At 43.3% G+C, this 23,152-nt stretch overlaps 1 protein-coding gene across 4 annotated transcripts in view; it reads left to right on the top strand.

Annotated features, from left to right (window-relative positions):
- Positions 1–23,152, top strand: part of EZR (ezrin) — a 201,076-nt gene that overhangs the window by 148,003 nt on the left and 29,921 nt on the right. For all 4 annotated transcript variants that reach the window (XM_033937964.1, XM_033937965.1, XM_033937966.1 and 1 more), the window contains 2 exons: positions 852–948; positions 22,213–22,376. In XM_033937964.1, the coding sequence (XP_033793855.1) occupies positions 852–948; positions 22,213–22,376 (261 nt within the window). The remainder of the gene's footprint in view (positions 1–851; positions 949–22,212; positions 22,377–23,152) is intronic.

A 23,152-nucleotide genomic window follows, 5' to 3' on the forward strand; every position in this document is an offset into this window, starting at 1 on the left:
CAAGCCCAGCACTGCTTCTTGTGACCCTGGGCAAGTCACTTAACACTCCATTGCCCCAGATACATTAGTTAGATTGTGAGCCCATCAGGACAGATAGGGAGAAATACTTGAGTACCTGAATCTAAACCACTTAGGATATAAGTGGTGTATAAATACTAAAAATTAAATAAATAAATAGACATTAGCTGATTGGCTTAAATCGGTATTATGGGCAGTTCGTGCAACTGACCTTAGTAGTCACTTTTTGAGAAGCTGAGCATGTAATTTCTAGGAAGCATGGCTGTGGTAGGGGCATGCATGTGAGTTAGACGCACAGGTTATAGAATATTAGAGCTTATAAACATGTCAGCAGGTGAGAGCACTTTGGCCTTTAGGATAGTAAGTGCCCACAGCTAAGGTTGGGTGCGAAACTGAGAACTTACACTGGTTTTCTATAACAACAGTTCCACTATAAAGTCAGTTCCATCTAATCACTCTGTACACATAATTTGAAAATTCTGTTTGGAGGGAGATTAGATGAGAGAAAGATGGAGCTGTAGCACTTGAAAGTGATGGAAGAGAAATGATGGAAAATGGGATACTTTTATCCAAAGAGAGGGAAACTTCCCCATGTAATGAGAGATGTGGCATCTCTTGTCCCCTTTAGAATTGATACATGGTAAAATGAACCATCCAACGTTCTTCATAAATTTCCTTGTACCTTTAATTACTCCTGTTCTTTTAGAGCAGAAGTCCTGTGAAACACATAGAAGGTATTTTTAGTTTTGAGTCCATTTAGAAATTGATTATTTTGTAGCCAATTCCTTTTACCACTCTTCACTTTCTTGATCTGTATAATTTTGCATTTGCAGGTTGACTCCAAAAATTGGATTCCCTTGGAGTGAGATCAGAAACATCTCCTTCAATGACAAAAAATTCATCATTAAACCAATTGACAAGAAATCTCCTGTAAGTAGTACATTATTTACTATGTATGTACATTTCTATGTACTAGCTGATACCTACAAATATTTGCAGGAGAGCGATCTTGAGACTTCTACCTTGCTTGGTCCTACAAATGTATGGCCCCATATTCAAGTGCGAGGAAACAACAAGGCAAAAAAATCTATTATATCCAACATAGAACAGAAGACAAGATCATATGAAGAAAAAAACTTGTGTTTAATCAAAATACTCCCATAAATAGTGCCGATTGTTACATACCCATGTGTTAGCTGTTTTTGACACCAGCTGGTTGTATGCCCCTGCCATAGTAGCCCTGTAGGCGAAACGTGACCATGTCCAGCACTATATGATCTGCTCGTTGTCTTCTGGCCTGATATTCAGCCAGTAGGGATCAGCGTTTTGCTGCCAGCGTTAAACCTGAAAATCCAATGCCTGGCCATGTCTTGGCACCAGAACTGAACTTCTGGATTTCCAGAGCCAACTAACGTGTAGCAGGTTAAGTGCAGTATTTAACACTTAACTGGCTAAGGGCTACCATAGAAAAATAGAGCTGATTTTAATACGATCTAATTTATGTAAACTTGGCCAGTTAGTGCTGCACTTTAATCAGCCAAGTGACAACTCCGCCCCAAGAATGCTCCCAAAATAACCAGTTTTTAGTATGGTGCAAACCGATTTATTTACAGCAGCACTAACCTGTTAGCCTCGAACAGGTGTTTTGACTAGTCAGGAGCCATTCTGCTGGTCAAATCGCTTTAAATATCAACCTTGTCTGTTCTTCCCCCCCATCTCAACCTGAGGACACTGCTCCTGCTATCCATTGTTCATGTCATTCTTGAGAGCTGCTATGCGTTGTTGTCTCATCCCGCAGCCCTGGGGGATGTGTTTACATAGTGCACCCCCTCGTGGTTACAGCCGCCAGGACCTCACCAGTATGGTCCCTAACATATACCTCTGTCACAAAGTTAGAAGTACTGTATTTCTTATATAATATTTTTTTTTAATGTATTTTCTGAGAAAGTTAGTGAATCCTCGGCTCGATTATTCGAAAGGGTTTATCCTACTTAAGTCTTTATTCAAACCCTGGTAAGAGCAAAAGATAACCCTAATGAATAAATGCCAAAAAAGAAATATATTTTGTGAAAAAGTGTGAACCCTTACCCCCCTTCTCCCTCCTTTTTACGAAGCTGCATTAGGCTTTTTTTATCGCTGGCCGCTGCGGTATTAACTCAGACACTCAGAGCGTCAGAGCTAATACTGGTGTGACTGGCAATAAAAATGCCTAATGCGGCTTCATAAAAAGGAGGGGGGTTAGTTTTTTTTTAGTACAATTAATTGATGAGTTAGAATGAGATGCTTAAACAATTTGAAAAAATACTCTTCAGAGTAAGTCCTGAGTTTCAGAAGGAAGTGCCCGTGTCTGATAGCCCTATAAAAGTTGTTAGTATTAGTAAAAAGTTTTGATATTGGTGTTTACCGTAAAAGTTAGTAGGAACTCATTACGCTGTGATCAGAAGAAATTTCATAGGTCTGGAGCTCTTTAAGTGCCTTTACAAGGGGCTGCTGAAAAATTCTCAGCCCAACCAAGAAGAGAATGATGTGGAGCCTTAAAACTTACAAGTTATTCCACACTGCTCTTGACACTTCATTTCAATGATATGAAATGAAACAAAAAGTGTGGAATAACTTGTAAGTTTCATGGCTCCATATCGTTCTCTTCTTGGTTGGGCTAAGAATTTTTCAGCGGCCACTCGTAATACGAAATCACTCTCACTCATCGGGCCTAGGAACCTCATGCAAAGTGGCAACAACACAGGATTGCATATATTTTACTGGGAGACACACATTCCCTGTTCTGAGCAGTGGAATGACCCCATTTGTGAGTACTAGCTGTGTACAGTCACAGCAAGGACTGTTTGTTCATCTAGTCCCTTTTCAGCTTTTTTTTCTGTAAACAATAGCACTGAGTGCAATGCAAAATTTTAGTGAATTGTTTTGCTTTTTAATGGGCAAAATGGATGTCAACTGATTTTTTTTTTTGGGCAGGGCTTTGATAGGTTGTCAAATGTTATAGAGAATAAAATGGACATTGTGTCTGTGATAGTTTTGGCCTAGCTATCTAACTTCACTCATAGACTTTCAGTCTAATTGCAATTATCATACTCATATGGGAGGCTGAGATACCATGGGCTTTCATGGGCAGCCTTTGAAGGTATTCCCCTCCCCACCCCCCGGACTGACCCTGCACCATTCTTACCCAGCTGTTGTAGCAATAAACCACAGCTTAATTCAGAGCCCATTGCAGATGTGCCCTAGAGCTGATTACCTTGGAGTGATTTGTAGAACTTCCTCTCTTTCAGGGGCTCAGATTGTTCAGCACTTGCACTCATTTCTTTCCTAGGCAGGCTCATGTTGGAATGAGAATTCAAAGGCATGTTGTAAATAAGGTTCATGGCTCCAGATGCCAAGCCTTGGTTTCCATTGAGCCAGAAATTCAAAGGAATAGAAGGAAATGTGTAAAAAACAAACAAACCCTAAAACCCATCTGTGCAATAACTGAGATTGTATGAATTATTAAATGTAGAGGAGAGGCTCCTGCCCAATTGAACCCCACTGAGAAAGCCAGCAACCGATACTCCGTGGCCTTTAACAAGTTAGTGCCACTAAATATATTTGATAGTAGGCTAATCATTAACTAGATGGGGCAGGCTGGGGACAGAATGCCAACTCAGCTGATTAGCAGTGAAATTCAGTCTGCTAACTGGCTAAGTAACCACACAAAGTTAGGATAGCAAAACAGCTGGCCTAACTTTATTACATTACATTGCATTAGTGACTTCTATTCCGCCAATACCTTGCAGTTCTAGGCGGATTACAAAAGATAACTGGACATTTCCAGGAAAATTACAAATTAGAGTGCTGTTTACATGGTTGAGACTTTGAAGGGAAATTTACAAGAGTGGGGATAGACATGGAGATGATTTCTTCATAAATTTTTTTAATAACAGGGTTTTGATTTCTTTTCGAAATGATTTGAAGTCGGTTGTTGTTAGCATGTTGGAGAAGGGGTGGTCAAGTTTCGCTGCTTGCGTTGCTAGTAGGTTGTCATACATCTTCTTGCGCTGAGTACCTTTGAATGGGGGGTAGGTAAATGGGGTCTGAGTTCTCCTTTGTCCGGTTGTTTTGTTCCAGTTTAGGCGATTGTTTAGATATGTGGGGGCAGTACTACTGTTCATTACTTTGAATAATAGACAGTAGAATTTGAATAGTATTCGCGAGTTAACTGGGCATCACTTTGAATATCAGCCAGTGCCCCGATCAGTGGCATAGCAAGGGTGAGAGGCACCCCTCCCCTTCCCTCTTCTCTGCCCCCTGCCCCATCCGCTCCTTCCTGACATGCGCACCCCTTCCCTCCCCTCATACCTCTTTAACGTTCCTGACGTGAACAGCAACCAAACCTGCTGCTCGCTTCCTCTAAAGTCACTTCCTAGGCACAGGTCCAGGAAGCGACATTGGAGGTCGAGCCAACGCTGGCGCATGCAGCAAGTTGGGGGTTGCGGCTCACGCTGGAAACATTAGAGGTATGGGGAAGGGAAGGTGCATGTGCGCAGTAGTGGGGGGGGGGCGGAGAGAAGGACATGTGCCGGCACCCCCACCAAGATGGTGCCCGGGGCAGACCTCCCCCCCCTTTGCTATGCCACTGGCCCTGGTTAACTTCCGAGTCAGTGGACATACCCAGATATCCAATGCCAGGAGCTGCACATGACCAAGCATTGCATATCCAGTAGTTGAAACTGCAGCTCAAATTAGCGTACTAGCCACTAACCATTGTGGGCTGAATATTTGGCCCATAATTAGGCTACTACATATAGTTTCTAACATACTAAGGTTTATTGTACAATATAATGTTTTCATTTAGACTATTATTTATTTAAAAAATTTATGAAGCGCTTAAATCTAAGCAATGTACAAAACATTTACATCCACAATTTCAAGCGCAAACAAACATTGTAAAATGCAGTAAACAAATAAGTCTTCCCCACAAATTTCCTTAATACAGAATTCTTTAAATCTAAAACAAATAATAACCACGGAGTTAAAGAAAGGCGTCCACAAATAGTTGTGTTTTTAATATTTTCTTAAAAGGCTCACGATCTTTGCATAATTTCATTATACCTGGAATTGAATTCCAAAGATTCTTACCGGCAAGTGAGAAAATCGATATTCTAGATAAAGCGAAGTTACTTACCTGTAACGGGAGTTCTCCGTGGACAGCAGGATAAGTCAGCCACACTTTTGGTGACGTCATCTACGTTCCCAATTCGGATTTGCTCTCCCAGAGCTCAGGTGAGGCTTTAGGAGCCTCATCTGAGCATGTGCAGGTAGCCCTATATATACCTGTGCTGTCCCTCACTAATCCAGTGATTCCCCTAGCTTGAGTCTTATTGCAGTGTCACCCATAGGGGAGGAGGGAGGGTCAGTGTGGCTGACTTATCCTGCTGTCCACGGAGAACTCCCGTTACAGGTAAGTAACTTCGCTTTCTCCATGGACAAGCAGTATAAGTCAGCCCCACTTTTGGTGACTCTCCAGCTGCGGGTGCGGAGGGTGTAAGAGGACGGGGTCCCCGTCAGGGATGGTCCCCTCTGCGTCCCCGCTACCTCGCTGCGGTAGGGTGATGCTGCATAAATGTCAGGTGAGGGACAGAGACAAAGCCCCAGTTACTGAGACCAGTCAGAGGTTATGCGTTGTAAACAATAGGAACTTTATGTTGGTCCTTAGAACTGGACCAACACCCCCTTTCTTTTTTTTTTTTTTTTTTAATCTACCAATATGGTAGAGTATGTATCTCAATAACAGATAGCGATTATAACAAATATATATCAATAACGTAATGTTTGAGTAACACTTTTTTTTTTTTTTGATTGTACAAATTGTGCCAACATAGCAGAATATAAGCTGTCTAACAATCTTTTCTGTCTGATTCAGACAGATCAGATAGTCCTGTTCATCTAGTCCAGGTATTGGTGTCTTTTGCTGTGTCTGTTTTGGTCACCATTCATAGTGTGTTGAGACCAAAGTCATTGGAAGTCTGTTTCTGGGCTATCCAGGCAATAGTGTCTGGTGAAGGTGTGTGGGGTAGACCATGTGGTTGCTCTGCAAATGTCCTGAAGTGGCGTGTTGCTGAGGTTTGCCAATGTTGCGGCCATGGCTCTTAGTTGGTGTGCTGTGGTCTTTCTCTCAAGGGACACTCCCTCTTGCTCGTAGCAGGAGGCAATGCAGTTTGAGATCCAGTTGGATATAGTGCCACTGGTGTTCCTGGCTTGTTGGGGGTCAAAGAAGACAAATAGTTGTACTGCCTTTCGCCAGTGTTGCGTTCGTTAAATGTATAGGCGAAGTGCACGGGTGCAGTCCAAGATGTGTAGGAGTTGTTCCGTGCTGTTGGTATGTGGTCCCGGGCAGAAGGAGGGGAGCACTATCAATTTGGTTTACATGGAAAGATGAGACTACCTTAGGTAGGAACTTTGGATGAGTTCTCAGCACTGCGTGATCATGAAGGATCTGTGTGTCTGGTGGGTATGTCACCAGGGCCTGTAGCTCGCTGATACGCCTTGCTGATGTGATGGCAATGAGCAAGACTACTTTCCAGGTGATGAATTCGATTGGCGCATCCTCCAATGGCTCGAAGGGATGCGTTGTTACCCTGCGGAGGATGATGCCCAGGTCCCACGCTGGCGGTGGATGGGGGGGTGCAGGTTTATAAGCCCTTTCATTAATTTGGACACTAGTGGGTGTGTGGCTAGGGTCCTGTCCTCAATGCGGTTGCGGAACGCTGATATAGCGCTCAAGTGGACTCTTATGGAGGATGTTTTCAGGCCTGCTGTGGATAAGTCAAGTAAGTATTGGAATACTACTGGGACCTGGCAGGTGAGTGGATCTTCTCCTTTCGAGACACACCATATGTGGAATCTTTTCCACTTGCGCCTGTATGATTTCCTGGTTGCCGAGCGTCTGGCTGCTCGCAGTACCTCGGTCACCCCGGTTGACATGTGGAAAAGGGTCCAGGATTAGCTTTTCAACATCCATGTTGTCAGTGTTAGTGCTTTCAATCTGGGATGCAGAGTTTGTCCCTGGTCCTGGGTGATGAGGTCCGGTCGCAGCGGTAGACTGATTGGCGGCTGTGTGCCGACATCTGGTATAGGCAGGGGAACCACACCTGTCTCGGCCAGTGGGGCGCAATGAAGATCACTGTGGCTGCCTCCTGCCTGATCTTCTGTAGCACTCTGTGGATGAGTGGTATGGGGGGAAAAGCATAGAGCAGGCGTTCCCCCCAATGTATGGAGGAAAGCGTCCCTGGTATTGTGCCGGTCTTTTGGAGCAGAATTGAGGGCACTTCTTGTTGTCCTCTGTGGCGAGGAGGTCCCTTGTTGGGAGGCCCCATTTGTGGAAGAGATCCTGGGCTACCTCCAGATGGAGGGACCATTCGTGGGGATCCAGCTTTCTGCTGAGGCTGTCCGCCAGGGCGTTGTTCAGGCTCGGGAGGTAGGTGGCATGGATGAGAATATTGGTTGGTAAAGCAAATGTCCAGATTTTTTTGGGGGGCTTCCCTGCAGAGGGTGAGTGAGCCCGTGCCTCCCTGCTTGTTGATATAGAACATTGCCACCTGATTGTCTGTCTGGATCAGTAAGGTCTTGTTGGAGATCCAGGGAGCAAAGGCTTGTAGGGCATTCCCAATTGCCCTGAGTTCTAGCGGGTTGATGTGTTGTTTGGCCTCGGAGGGTGACCAGGGATTCTCAGATGGAGGAGGTGGGCTCCCCACCCCTGTTTTGAGGCATCTGTGGTGAGTGTCGTTGGTGTTGTGGCTGCTGGAAAAGCTTGCCCGTGTACAAATTCTGTTGTTGTGTCCAACACTTGAGGTTGTTGCGAATTTTCTGATCCATTGGGACTCTGAGACAGAGGCTGTGTGTGTTGGTTCCAATTCTTTCTGAGGAACCACTGAAGGGGTCGCATGTGGAGTTTGGTGCGTGGGACAACATGCATGGAGGCTGCTTGATGGCCCAGGAGGCGTAATATTGTTCTTGCTTTGAATGTGTGTGTCTCTGATATTTGCTGAACCAGTTTTTTGTATTGCTTGTCCCCTTGAGTGGGACAGAAAAGCTGCATTCAGGGGCGTGCAGATCCTTGCCCCAATGAATTCTATTGATTATGCTGGTTGTAGCACGGATTTTTTTGGTGTTTACCCCTGGGATTGCAGGAGTGACATCGTTGTATTGACTGCTGTTGTCGTTTTCCAGGCTGATGGACCCCCCAGCAGCCAGTCGTCCAGGTAAGGGAACACGCATATGGCGCTCTTGCGGAGGTGTGCCGCTGCTACCATGACATATTTTGTGAAGACTCTCGGTGCAGAGGAGAGTCCAAAGGGGCAGGACCCTGTATTGGAAGTACTGGGTTTGGATCCTGAACCGCAGAACCATTCCTTGGGAGGAGTGCATAGGGATGTGTGAATACGCATCTTGGAGGTCCAGTGAAGCCAGCCAGTCGTCCTTTTGAATTAGTGGTAGGATTGTTCTTAAGGAGTGCATACAAAATTTCTCCTTGGTTACATACTTGTTTAGGCCTCGTAGGTCTAGGATGGGTCTGAACCCTCCTGTCTTTTTGGGGATGAGAAAATAGTGGGAGTAGAACTCTTGGTTGTGCTGTGACTTGGATACTGGTTCTATTGCTCTTGCTTGAAGGAGAGCTTTGATTTCTCCGAGAATGAGTTCTTTGGTGGGTTGGCTGGCGGGTGTGTAGCACCCATTTTTCTGTTGTTATCTTCTCCCAGGCTTTGTTGAATGCGGAGAGGCGGCCCCCAACAGAGGTGGAGGGCCTTGTTGATGAGTCAAAAGCAGTGGTGGAAGTAGCTGGCTTCTGCTGATTTCCCTCCCTCTGGCGCTGCCTTTGCTGGTAAGGGGCGCTGCAGGGTTGTGCTTTCTGTGGGACGACCCTCTTGTCTGGTTGTCGAAGCGCCTTACGGTGTTATTTTGTCGGCGACAATGGTTGGTGCTAAGCCGCCTTGATGCCGGGGGTTTTTACGAAGCCATCTGAGGAGAGGGTTTGGAGAGTTGTGCAATTGGCTTTCATTATGTCCACTGTTTCCGTGACTTTGTCTCCGAATAAGTTCTCCCCTGAGCAGGGTGCATCTGCGATACGCTCATGGGTGTCCTCGCATAGGCCCAATGCCTGCAGCCATGCCAGGCGTCTGGATGCTATGGCCACTCCGGCCGTGCGGGCAGATGTTTCAAATGCATCAAAAGTCGCTTTTATCATGTGTTTTTTGCATTCCTCCATATCCTGTAATATGGGGACTATGCAGGCTTTTCCCTCGGGGTGTAGCGTGTCTAGGGTTTCCTCTATTTTCCTCCGGAGGGCATCATTGTACAGGGTAAGGTGGAACAGGTGAGAGTCAATTTTGGCATTCAGTATGGAGCCATGGTGGACCTTTTTGGCGGTAGCGTCCAGGGTCCTGTGTTCTTTGCCCGGAGGGTCGTTGGCCTGCAGGCGATTGCTCTTAGCTTTCTTAAGGGCACTTTCTACTATGATGGACTGGTGAGGGAGCTGTGGTTTGTCAAACCCCAGTGCCTCGCTGATCTGGTATTTTTTGGTCTAGCCTCCTGGACACAGCCGGGCCTGACCGTGGGGTTTTCCGGACCTGGTCCTGGCAATCTAGTAGCATTCTGTGAGCTGGTAGTGCGGCTATGGCCTTTTGCAACTTTAGGTATTTCAGCAGTCCCGGTTCTTCTTCTGTCGCCTCTAGCACCTGTACTGGGGTGAGTGCCAGCTTGGAAACTACCTTCTGGAGGAACTTTGGATAAGTGAGGTCCTCCGCCGGCATGTTGGACTGTGTTGTCCCAGACACGTGCTCTGTGTCTGGGGTGTCTTGGGTTGTTGATGTGTGTGGGCTGCCCCGTGTTGAAGCATAGCTTTGCTGGTAGCGCCCACTGCGTTCGGAGGCATAGCCGTCTGTGGCTGGAGAGTGTGATGCGGCTGTTTCTGCTCCCTGCCTCCATGTTGCCGGTGTGCGCCCTTTGCCCTGAGAGTTGCTGTGCGATGAATCTGTTGAAAAAGTCTAACAATTGTCTGTGAGCGGTAGGAGTGGTCAGTTGGCGTGGCTGGATGTTGGGATCTGCGGCCGATGCACGTGGGTGGTCAGCCGGCTGATGGGGTCTGCCCCTGCTCCTGGTCTCGCGATCTTTCGACCTTCTGCGCCTCCGCCTCTTGGTGAGGCTGCTGATGATGATGATGAAGAGGAGGGGGGAGGAAGATGTTCTGTCTCCTTCATGTTCCCTCCTTGCAGGTTCTGGTGTGTTGGCTCCTGTGAGGCACATTGTCCTGTGCCTTCAGGTGTGCAGAGTTCTTTTCCATGCTTGCAAAGGCACTGTCTGTATTCAGGCTTGCCTTTTTGCTGTGTCTGTGCCTTTAAGGGGGCGGGGCCCAGTGCACTGATATCATCCTGGGATGAGATCGAGGCAGTTTGAATCTCGGGGCTGCAGGCATAGCATGGCTTTAATGGCCGCATGGCTTCGATTTTGAAATCGGAGCAGTCCCGAGTTGGTGCAGCTGGAATGGCCGGCGGAGGGGATAGGAGACCCTCGGCTGTTTTTGCCACTGTCTGCACTTCTATGCTCTACCCTAGGCCATGGAGCAGCCGTCGGGGAGCTATCCTGTAGTCGGAAAGTTTCAGGAGCAGTCTACTCTGATTTTGCTGGGCTTCCTGAGGCATCAGGTAAGCAGGGGCTGCTTTTTGGCTGCATTTTATTTTATTTTATTTTATTTTCTCTCTTCCTTCGCTGGTCTTCCCCCATGGTGTGCAGCTTTTGGAGCCGATTTCTTCTAGCCCTCTGAGACATTTTTAGGCACTGAGGGCAGGCTGCCATGAAGTGTGCTTCTCCTAGGCAATGGACACACACCTCATGGGGGTCCAAGGAGCTCCTTTTTCGTTTGCAGTCCGGGCACTTCTTGAAACCTGGTTTTCCTGCAGGCTTTTCGTTTTTTTGTTTTTGTTTTGCCATTCTTCTTCTTTTCTTTCTTTCTGGGTTTTTTGTTGTTGTTTTTTGTTTTTTGTTTTTTTTTTAATGGAGAGCTGTGATCCGTCCATTTGGGAAGGGCGGATTAACTAAACTGGATTAGTGAGGGACAGCACAGGTATATATAGGGCTACCTGCACATGCTCAGATGAGGCTCCTAAAGCCTCACCTGAGCTCTGGGAGAGCAAATCCGAATTGGGAACGTAGATGACGTCACCAAAAGTGGGGCTGACTTATACTGCTTGTCCATGGAGAATCTCTAGAAAGCTTTATAAAAGAGTGTTCAAGGGTACTTAATTACACTTAGTAGTATCGGACTCTTTTCCTGAAAAAGGTAACAGTGGAAGGAAGAAGTTTGTCTTTGGGGGGATTTTCAAAAACCAGACCTATTTAGGAAAGTATAACTGTAGGAAGACTTTGGGTGAGGAAAATTTATTGCATATTTTTAGTTTAAGAGGAGAACAATACTCATGCATTTGCAGTGAGAATAAAAAGAAAACATTATTTAAATCAAAAGTGTCATAAATCATGTCAAAAACTAGAAGAAAGAGAAAGGCAATAAAATTAGAAACTGAAAAAAGCAGTTGATACAAATGTTAAGATCTGTGGAACTCTCAAAGCAAAGAGGTATGTAAGTGTAAACACTTTTAAACAATTGAGGGCTGATGTGTAAAGAAAGAGAGAATAATGAGATTCAGAAAGGAGTGCCACAAGAAAGGCACCAGAATATCTAAGGAGCTCCACAAAGAGTGTTGGAACAGTCGGAACAAACATGAGGAACTAACAGGTGATATATCAGAGTATGATAAACTTGTCAAATAAGAGTACATGCGTAGTGTAAATGGGCCAGGAAGAAGAGTGAAGAAAGAAGGCAGGAAAAAGAGACCTGGAGGTGGAGGTCATGGCACTTGAGCTTCTTTGTGGAAATAAATATCTATGTTGGAGGTCCTACGTTAGTTTAAATCTGACACTAAAAGTAAAAAGCATGGATGTTTGCCTGACCATCATCTCACAGAAATAACTTGGATGAAAATATGCAGCAAAAATCATTACTATGAGATTCCTTCCCACAAGGACACACAGCTAGCAGAAATGTGTACAGGAAAAATAAAGAATCTCAACTATGTCCCCCAACACTTATAATGTTTTACACTAGTATCAGTGTAATTTTACACTAGTTTTACATTAGTATCAGTGTAATTAACATCTTCCAACACACACTCATAATGTACTTAATCTATATATATATATAAAATCGGAGGTATGTGTGTATGTATGTGTGTATGTGCCGCGATCAAAAACAGCTTGACCGATTTGAACGAAACTTGGTATGCAGATCCCTCACTACCTGGGGTGATATGTTCTGGGGGTCTCGCGGCCCACCTGCACACGTGGGCGGAGCTACAAACAGAAAATCAGATTTCACCCATTCATGTCAATGGAAAAAATGTAAAAAGCTGCCATTCTCACAGTAATTCAAAAACGGCTTGACCGATTTGAACGAAACTTGGTATGCAGATCCCTCACTACCTGGGGTGATATGTTCTGGGGGTCTCGTGGCCCACCTGCACACATGGGCGGAGCTACAAACAGAAAATCACATTTCACCCATTCATGTCAATGGAAAAAATGTAAAAAGATGCCATTCTCACATTAACCCCCAGAGACCCAAATATAGAAAAAAACGTAAAAAAAATGTTTTCGAACGTTCACATGTTGTTATAGGAGGCTTGTGATCCCTAAATCAGTGTTTTTTTTTTTATTTTGACATTTTAGTAACTTTTGGGGAGGATGTTGTAAAATTGCAACGCTGGGCCTGTAAGGTAGCAGAATTTCAATAGTGTCACTCTCTCTCTGAACACATGTAAGGAATAATTAAAAGTTTATTTGTACTTTACAGCTTATAAAGACCCACCTAAGTTTATGTATATACACAACAACAATAGTATAATAAAGAAAAAAGTAATTTTTATTATCAATTTAATACAAAAAATGAGTATCATATAAAAACGCAAATTTTTCCCTGTGAAGCGCCCATTGACTTCTATCAGCGGTAATCAAGAAATTTCGTGTTTTTGCACAAAAAATTTCATGTTAGCGCAAATACGGGTAAAAACGGCCACGCTATGAAATAGCACTTGTGCTATCTTCATAGCACGGTTTTGTGAATCGAGCCCTATATGTGCATGTTTTATTTGTTCATTTATTCAGTTATGGTAGTTCCAAAAACAGTTATTTTGCTCTGAAAAGCACAGGCGAACATTGCACTTCCTGCAAAGTGTGTTGGTATAGCCTTTTGCACAGTGTCGGCACCGTCCTCTATCGGCTTTGATGGGAAAATGTCCAATCATGTCCTTGCAAACTTCCTTTGGAGGGTGTGCATTTGACTTTTTGGCTGTCATGGCAGCTGAAGAACCTCCATCATCTGTAAACTGCCTCTTTTGGGAAGTCAAGGTGCCCCCTCTTGATGAAACTGGGCTTGCAGATGGTCGCCCTCGCTTTGACACTGACCCAGCCGTTCCGATCAGGATAAGAGAAGATGCCAACTGGGCCTGAAACATTCTCCTGTTTAGCATCTGTTTCTTTGGGATATCCAAAGCTTTGCAGTCCCTTTTGTACAGGAGCCAAGCATTGATCACAGCTAGGTTAATGGTGTGCCAGAAGATGTAAAGGTACCAGCGGTAGGACTTCAGTGGAAACTTGTATTTTGCTGCAAATGAGTCTAACAAATCCACTCCGCCCATGAATTTGTTATAGGCAGCCACGATATAAGGCCTCTCAACTTCAACAAATCTTTTGGCAGTTTTGTCCCAGCGTTGAATCTTCTCCACTGGTTGTGGGCCAGCAAAGGAAGACACAAGTGTAACCTGTCTGTTGTCAAACCATTTCACAGCACAAATGTTGTGATTTGACTCCACTCTGACATCAAAGCTTCCTCTTCCCTTTTTCTTCAAGCTTTTCTCATCCTCAAGATTACAGTTTGGAAGGTGCACTTGTCTGGCTGTTCCTGTGTAATGAATTCCACAATCCAGCAGCCTAACTATCAATGGGATGCTGGTGAAAAAGTTGTCTGCATAGATCTTGTAGTTGTGACTATGTGGAAGTGTGGAAGCAAGTTTCATCACAACATTCCCTGATAGTCCAAGTTCAGATCTTGCCCGTATTCCATTCACACTGCCTTGGTACACATCAAAATCACAAAGTATACCAGAGATTCCAGTCCTTGCCCACAGCTTGAACCCCCATGGGTTTGGCTTGCCACGCATGTACTGTTTGATGCTGCTGAATTTCCCCCTGAAAGGGATCATCATTTCATCAACAGAGTTATGTTCTTCAGGGACCACTTTTAGGCATTTCTCTCTGAAAGCATCAAGCCATGGTCTGAGTTTCCAGAGTTTGTCACTTTTTTGTTCCATCTCAGACACGGTTAGATTGTTCACAAAATGTAATGATGTCAACAGAGACTGGAATCTGTTTCGTGACATTACATCAGCGACAGGACTGTATCTTGTGTCTGCTTCCCAGTACATACGGACTCCAGGCATTTGGACAAGACCCATCTTCAGATACATGCCAATCATCTGCTCTATTTCCTTTGTGTTTGTGTTTATAGATGATCCTTTCTTCTGAAAACTGTACTGATTTGTGTTATCTGCCAGAGCGTTGATCATATCTTCTGTCACAAACTTCTGAAAGTACTCCAGTGGTGTGCAGAGGGAATGGACATCATTACTCCAAAGCAGGCAACAGGGTTGTATGACTTCATGGCCAGATAAACAGACCTATTTACACATTCAACCATCCAATGGTGTTGCAGAACTGAACAATAGGTTCTATTAGTAATGTACATGAAGTTTTAAAAAGAAAAAAAATGGGGGAGGGTTTATTTTGTAGCCTTAAATGTGATGTTGTAATATTACAACACTGGGTCTCAGGGGAGTGCAGACAAAACCTTGCTATCACTTTGACCCACTGTTGTAAAATTACAACATAGAAATAACCAGCTCTAAATCTCTTAAAATCAGTATATTCAATGATGTCATAAAATCTGCATGATCTACACATATTAATGATCACATAAAAAAATATTTCAAGCTTTTTACTTACTTTAGTCCTGATGTATCCCGTCCAAAACAACAAGATGATATACTCCAAAGCAGGCAACAGGGTTGTATGACTTCATGGCCAGATAAACAGACCTATTTACACATTCAACCATCCAATGGTGTTGCAGAACTGAACAATAGGTTCTATTAGTAATGTACATGAAGTTTTAAAAAGAAAAAAAATGGGGGAGGGTTTATTTTGTAGCCTTAAATGTGATGTTGTAATATTACAACACTGGGTCTCTGTGAGTTAATTCAAAAACGGCTTGACCGATTTGAACTAAACTTGGTATGCAGATCCCTCACTACCTGGGGTGATATGTTCTGGGGGTCTCGCGGCCCACCTGTACACGTGGGCGGAGCTACAAACAGAAAATCCGATTTGAACGAAAATTGGTATGCAGATCCCTCACTACCGGGGGTGATATGTTCTGGGGGTCTCGCGGCCCACCTGCACACGTGGGCGGAGCTACAAACAGAAAATCAGATTTCACCCATTCAAGTCAATGGAAAAAATGTAAAAAGCTGTGGGACCGATTTGAACGAAACTTGGTATGCAGATCCCTCACTACCTGAGGTGATATGTTCTGGGGGTCTCGCGGCCCACCTGCACACGTGGGCGGAGCTACAAACAGAAAATCAGATTTCACCCATTCAAGTCAATGGAAAAAATGTAAAAGCTGTGGGACCGATTTGAACGAAACTTGGTATGCAGATCCCTCACTACCTGGGGTGATATGTTCTGGGGGTCTCGCGGCCCACCTGCACACGTGGGCGGAGCTACAAACAGAAAATCAGATTTCACCCATTCAAGTCAATGGAAAAAATGTAAAAAGCTGTGGGACCGCTTTGAATGTAAATTGGTATGCAGATCCCTCACTACCTGGGGTGATATGTTCTGGGGGGTCTCGCGGCCCACCTGCACACGTGGGCAGAGCTACAAACAGAAAATCAGATTTCACCCATTCAAGTCAATGGAAAAAATGTAAAAAGCTGTGGGACCGATTTGAACGAAAATTGGTATGCAGATCCCTCACTACCGGGGGTAATATGTTCTGGGGGTCTCGCGACCCACCTGCACATGTGGGCGGAGCTACAAACAGAAAATCAGATTTCACCCATTCAAGTCAATGGAAAAAATGTAAAAAGCTATGGGACCGATTTGAACGAAACTTGGTATGCAGATCCCTCACTACCTGGGGTGATATGTTCTGGGGGTCTCGCGGCCCACCTGCACACGTGGGCGGAGCTACAAACAGAAAATCAGATTTCACCCATTCAAGTCAATGGAAAAAATGTAAAAAGCTGTGGGACCGATTTGAACGAAAATTGGTATGCAGATCCCTCACTACCGGGGGTGATATGTTCTGGGGGTCTCGCGGCCCACCTGCACACGTGGGAAGGGTGGGTTCACCCAAAAATGTATATGTTCTTGCTCCTGGAGGTGAAACTAAAAATGTTGTTTATAATCAAGTTTTGTGTTAGTTATATTGTATTCATTTTGTCAAATATTTCACATTATAATTTGATTATTGTACTTTTTATAAAGTTGTAAAAAAATATTTTCATTCACCACTATAAAGTATCTTTATTTGAATCCATTTACAGTGTTATTGCTATAATTAAATACCCGTGCAACGCCGGGGCATCAGCTAGTATGTTATATAAACGAATGTGGCCTCAGGCACAGCTCCTCCACCCTCGATAGTAGTTTATATCCGGTGGGAATATTGGTGTATCGTTATCCTCATTGGCCTACATTCTTTTATCATATTTTATATTTATTTTTAATTTTTTAGTTTTTTAACATTATTATTTTTTTAGAGGTTTTTTTAATATATAAAATTATTAGTTAAATCTTATGATAAATTTCATACTCAACTTAAATTCATCATGATCTTACGCTACTGGGACTAGATGATCTGACAATTGGAAATAAGTTTGAGTAAGGTGGAGGACACAATGGCTCTGGGGGATCCTTGATAAAGCAAATCTTTTGCGAAACATTATGAGTGTGTGTTGGCAGATGTTAATTACACTGATACTAGTGTAAAACATTCTAAGTGTTGGGGGACATAGTTGAGATTCCAGTTTTGAACCCTAACTACAAATCTATGTGAATAAAGAGTGCTATCCTTAGTGGAAGTGCAAAGCAGGAAAAATAAAGGCCATCTTCTTTAGCAACTTTCCAGACCAGCATAGGTTAATCTTACAAGACGGTTATATCACATTATGACCAGCATGTGGAAACTGAGACAAAACTTTGGAATAGTACATATGATGCGACTCTTCCCTAATTACCTCAGTGTTCACTCAGTCTCCAGCAGGTGTGGTGAGCTGTACCCATCTCCCTTGGTAGGTCTGTTGGAATTTGTTTAGGAATTTTTGTTCCCTTTTTGGTGCTGGATTAAGCTGTTTGGGGGTCCATCCAACCTTGGGGGTATCAAACCCGGTGGGTATCGAGCAGGGTCCCTCTCCCCCTTTCCTCCACCTCCCCAACATTTTTTAGAGGTGCCTCAACAGTAAGCCTTACCCCCCTGGTGGTAAGGCGTACTGTTTAGGCTGTAGTAGATGCCTCTACCGCGGCTTAGTAAAAAAAAAAAAACAAAAAAAAAGGGGGGGAGGGGGAATCACTGAGTACAGAGGTTTTACTGGTTGACAAATATCTCCAAAGGATCAAGGATGCCAAAAATAAACTCATTGCTTCATCTTAATGGTCATGACTACCCAATTATTAAATCTATCAAAATTCTGGGAGTCACACTAGACCGACATTTAACACTAGCAGGGCTCCTTTTACTAAGGTGCGCTAGCATTTTTAGCGTGCGCAAACCAAGCGCTAAACAAAAAATACTAACGCAAGCTCTATGGAGGCGTTAGCGTTTAGCACGCGCGACATTGTAGCACGTGCTAAAACAGCCAGCGTACCTTAGTAAAAGGAGCCCTTAGTGGTACAAAAATACTTTTTTACATTGTTGAAATTAAGAACCATAAAAAAATATTTTGATCCTTTATCTTTCAGACTGTTGGTGCAGGCATTAGTTTTATCTATTTTAGACTATTGTAACATCATCTATTTAGGAGCACCCAAAAAAATTTTAAGGAAATTAAGGATAATTCAGAATACAGCTGTTCAATTGATTTTTGGTTTAAAAAAGAATGACCATATTAGTCCATATTATCGTTTACTTCATTGGCTGCCTTTGGAGGCAAGAGTATTATTCAAATTTTCCTGCATCTGCTTTAAGCTGATATCGGGATTGTCTCCAGCTTACCTCTTTCCTCATTTTGTGTTGCATAGACCATCAAGAGAAACTAGAAACTTCTACGTATTTGCTTATCCAAAAATTAAGACCTTCTTAGATAGGACCCTAGCATTTCAAGTTGGTAGGCAACAATCTTGGTTAGGTAAATGTATTCAGCAAGCTATGTTATCCTATTGCAGTTTTCGGGAATTAATTAAGACCACTTTGTTCGATAAGTTTATTATTTAGTGAGTTTTATTATTGAAATTCTATTTTACAAATGTTTGTATTATTGTATTTCACTGATTGTCCAGCTCTTTTTAGTGTAAACCACCCAGAACTTTTGGTTATGGCGGTATAAAAGAATAAAGTTATTATTATTAATAAACTAAAACATATTTTGCTAAAAGAAGTCTTAATGTTCTTAGCCTCTAGTAATACATTTTAAAATAACAGCAGAACTGCAAAGGCTATGACAATATGAAGAAAACAGAAATGAGAGGCAGACATCAAAATAGAAATTATAGGCAAAACCAAAAGTGATTCTACAGAGAGTTGAGAGAACTTTAGTGCTGTTAAAACACCAACTAAAGCTGGAGAATTTATATGATGATTCCATAGAACCACTACCAATGTTCCCTCTAAAGAGTGGCTAGGTACATGCAAATTTTCTCTTCATGTAAGCAACAAGTTCTAAAAACCAACAATATTGGATCCCAGTATTAGCAAAGCATTTCTATATATATAGCACAAAAAAAAAATCACACAGTGGTAATTGATTTAGTTTAGTTTAATTAATTTTTAATTTTGTTTAAAAGTCTGGTCAGTATTTTTGTGACTGACTATGTAACGACCATGTAAAATGTATGAGCAATTGTTCACGTACTCCACGTACAGGGATCATAGGCCACCACATAGAGGGCCAGATTCTGTGTCAGCTGCATGTCAATCATGCTTAGGCGCCTTTTACAGAATTGCGCCTTAAGGCACTTATCAAAAATCTTAGGCGAACCTAAGTATCCTTCAGTATCCACTCTTTGTGAGCAAAATTGAGGATCTTGGTGATCACAGCCCTTTCGCCTTTCTGTCCTCATTATCATGAGACCAGTGCGATATGCTCGCCCCAATCTAATTGGGCCGTATGGCACCTCAGCCAATAATTCCAGACGAAATCTCTTAGCTCTGGTTCTTTCATGTATTTGGGAAGGCTGATCAATCTGTTGTTGCGCTATGACTTGTTCTCTAGGTTATCAATCTTCTCTTTATAGCTAGAAACCAGAATGCACAATTGTTTGTTTTTCCTGGGCTGTGTGCATTGAAGGTTTGGATAGGTTCCTAGAGGATAAAGGAATTGAAGGGTACAGATAAGAGTAGCGGTAGGTTATAGGGATAGACTGGGACCATTGCTCAGGCAATGGGCCTGATGGGCCGCCGCGGGAGCGGACCGCTGGGCGAGATGGACCTCTGGTCTGCCTCAGCGGAGGCAACTTCTTATGTTCTTAATCTTCCATTTCTCTCATCTGGCAACTCCAGTGTTGTAGATTAGAGAATGACATGGGGACAAATTTTTCCCCGTCCCCTCGGGAACTCATTTTCCCATCTCAGTGAGTTCTTTTCCTGTCCCTGCCCCATTCCTAAAAGCTCTGTCCTTATCTGCACAAGCCTCTGAAATCATAAGTGTTCCATATTTGTGCGCGTAAGGCTGAGCTTACATGAAAGGGACAGGGACAGCGACAGAACTTGTGGGGACAGGACGGGGAAATTGAGTTCCTGCAGGAATGCAGAATAAACTAAAATTATCCTTTCCTTCATTAAAAGGCATTTCCCGTGCAGGAAAACTAGGGACCTACCTCCCCTTCAGATTCACTGAGCTCTGGAACAACCTTACCTCCCCCCCCCCCCTCCGGATCCTGAGCTCTCTCCAACTCTTCCGCAAACATCTGAAAACCTGGCTTTTTTCAAAAATGTAATACCTACCCCATCTTTGGCATCCTAAGCCCCCCAAATATCCTTCTCACTATACCCTTTAATCTCATTGGAGTTCCTTTCTCTCTCAACTCTTGTAAACCGTGCCGAGCTCTACGATTGTTGAGATGATGCGGTATATAAACCTAAGGTTTAGTTTAGTTTAATTTGTCCCTATGTCATTCTCTATTATAGATCATTTCATTGTCACGTACTGTGAGTGAGGGTGCTGTGGGGGGAGGGAAGGGAAGCCATCTTGATTGGTAAGTTGAATTCTGTCAGCAGTACTTGAGAATGATATATGGCTATAAGGAAGACTTGGTCATGTTTAGCTGCCTATGTGATTGGCACAGTGGAGACTTGATAAACAGTGTTTAAGTATTGGCAGCTGTGGCTCACATAGAGTGGCAAGCACGGCTCTGACCTTCTTGTTGGGCAAACTAGATGGACCATGCAGGTCTTTACCTGTCATCATTTATGGTGTTACCATGATCCTCTTGCAACATTCTTCAATTAATTCCATCCTGGTTCATCTCAGTTATTCTCTTCTTGAATTTGTTCTGTTATTGGTATGCATTTATTTATAAATTCTTGGTATACTGCCTTTCTTTGTATAACCAAAGTGGGTTACATATTACATACAGGTACTTTTTCTGTCTGTAGCGGGCTCACAATCTAAATTTTGTACCTGGGGCAGTGGAGAGTTAAGTGATTTAGGATAACAAGGAGCCATAGAGGCAATAGACAATTACAAGGAGGGAAGGTGGGTGGCCTAGAGGTTAGAGCTACTGCCTCAACATCCTGAGGTTGTGAGTTCAATCCCAGTCTGCTCCTTGTAATTGGGCATGCCACTTAACTCACCAATGCCCCAGGTACAGATAGATTGTGAGCCTGCCAGGACAGAGAGGGAAAAATATGTGATTACTATTCTGTAATCCACCTAGAAATGACTGATAGTGCAGAATATAAATCCAATAAATAAAATTCAAATAACAATACGCATAGTATGCTATTTAGTTTCAATATCACATACATTATAATATCTTGATATACAGTGTAGTGTGTTTGCAGAGATGGAACAGATAGAGTGACAGGATTTTACCCCCTCTCCCCAATCCCACCGCTTCAATCATGACCTCTAGAATTATATTCATATTAAAAGATGATGAAGTAGAAAGGGAAAGAAGTAAGGCCACTGGCCTGAGGTCACCCTCATACAAGCAAATCAAAAAGCCTGTTGGAAAAATCAAAATCCTAAGTTTGCTCTTAATTAATTTTAGTATTTATAGACCACTTATAGCCTAAGTTGTTTACATTCAGGTACGCAAGTATTTCTCCCTATCTGTCCTGGTGGGCTTACAATCTGACTGATGTACCTGGGACAATGGAGTGTTAAGTGACTTGCCCAAGGTCACAAGGAGCAGTGCTGGGCTTGAACCTGCAATCTCAGGGTGCTGAGGCTGCAGCCCTAACTACTAGGCCACTTCTCCACTCCACTTGAACATGAATTGCGAAGAGCATGTTTTGACCATAGATCAAGTAGCAAGAGCATTCCAGAGGGATGGTGCAAGATATGCAAATGGTCTGGTATCAAAGCAAATGCAAGATGAATAAAGGATTGGTCTTGTGTGTGTGTCTTGACTGCACCGTGAGTCCCACAGAGCAGGGGCTGCCTCTTATGTTATGTGCTAGTTCTATGGAAATGACCAGTTACAATAGAAGCATTCTGCTGTGTGTACTGGACAGATGTACAGTAAACCCGTGTGTGCCCTTTGATTACTAGAGGGGGCAGTAAGATGTTTAAAATGTTAGCTTGCAATGTGCATTTTAAAAAAATGAGATGCCTCCAAAGGTTAAATAGCTTTTTTTTCCTGCATCTTTCCTAGGACTTCGTGTTTTATGCTCCCCGGCTCAGAATTAACAAACGGATACTGCAGTTGTGTATGGGGAACCATGAGCTGTACATGCGTCGCAGGAAGCCTGACACCATTGAGGTGCAACAAATGAAAGCCCAAGCCAAAGAGGAGAGAAATCAGAAAAAGCTGGAAAGGTGAGAGCAGGGCCCTGGGCAGAGAAAAACCAAAATAGAAAGTTTTGTACTGTATACAATTCAGATTTTCTGGGCAGGTGTGCCACTGCTGAAACAATAAATTAATTTTTCACTCTTGATACAACTTTTAATTAAATGTACTTTAGAGCTTGATTAAAGAGAGGCCAAAAAAGAAAAAAGCTATGGAAAATGGCCCTAAAGTTAGGCGTGCTTTAGGCGTACAATCTAGTGGTTAATGAACCAATTAAGGGTCTTAACAAGCGATAATTGGTACTTAGGTGTCCAAAGGATGTAGATACCACTTTGTAGACATAGCCACAATTTCATGGACACCCAAGTTTAAAACTCGCGCCTAACTCAATAGGCGTAGGCGTGGTTTGGGCAATGACTTAATTTGGGCATCCTTTGATTCATTTACATAACACTGAATGACCTAGGGTATCCATATCATGCCTATATTGTAGGCGAATGAAAGCCAGGTCTACTTTTGAGCTTGTGGGCTTCAAATAGATTTGAGTTCTATGATCACAGGGCAGTCAGAGATACCTTCCTAGAACCTGTTATAGCTCAATAAGTAAAAGCTCTGTGCTCCTCTTCCAGAGGTCATGGGTTCAAATCCCAGCTCATATTTTAATTGTGGCATTGTACCTTGTAGGTGCACCTTGATGATCTCACAATAAGGTCACCATTGTACAGCTGCAAACCTCCATTTGCAATGAAACAGAAGCCATGCGTCTGTATCTGGTTTTTTCTGTTTTAAAGCTTTTGCAAATGAA

Source organism: Geotrypetes seraphini, chromosome 3 (assembly GCF_902459505.1).
Source record: "Geotrypetes seraphini chromosome 3, aGeoSer1.1, whole genome shotgun sequence".
NCBI classification, from domain to species: domain Eukaryota; kingdom Metazoa; phylum Chordata; class Amphibia; order Gymnophiona; family Dermophiidae; genus Geotrypetes; species Geotrypetes seraphini.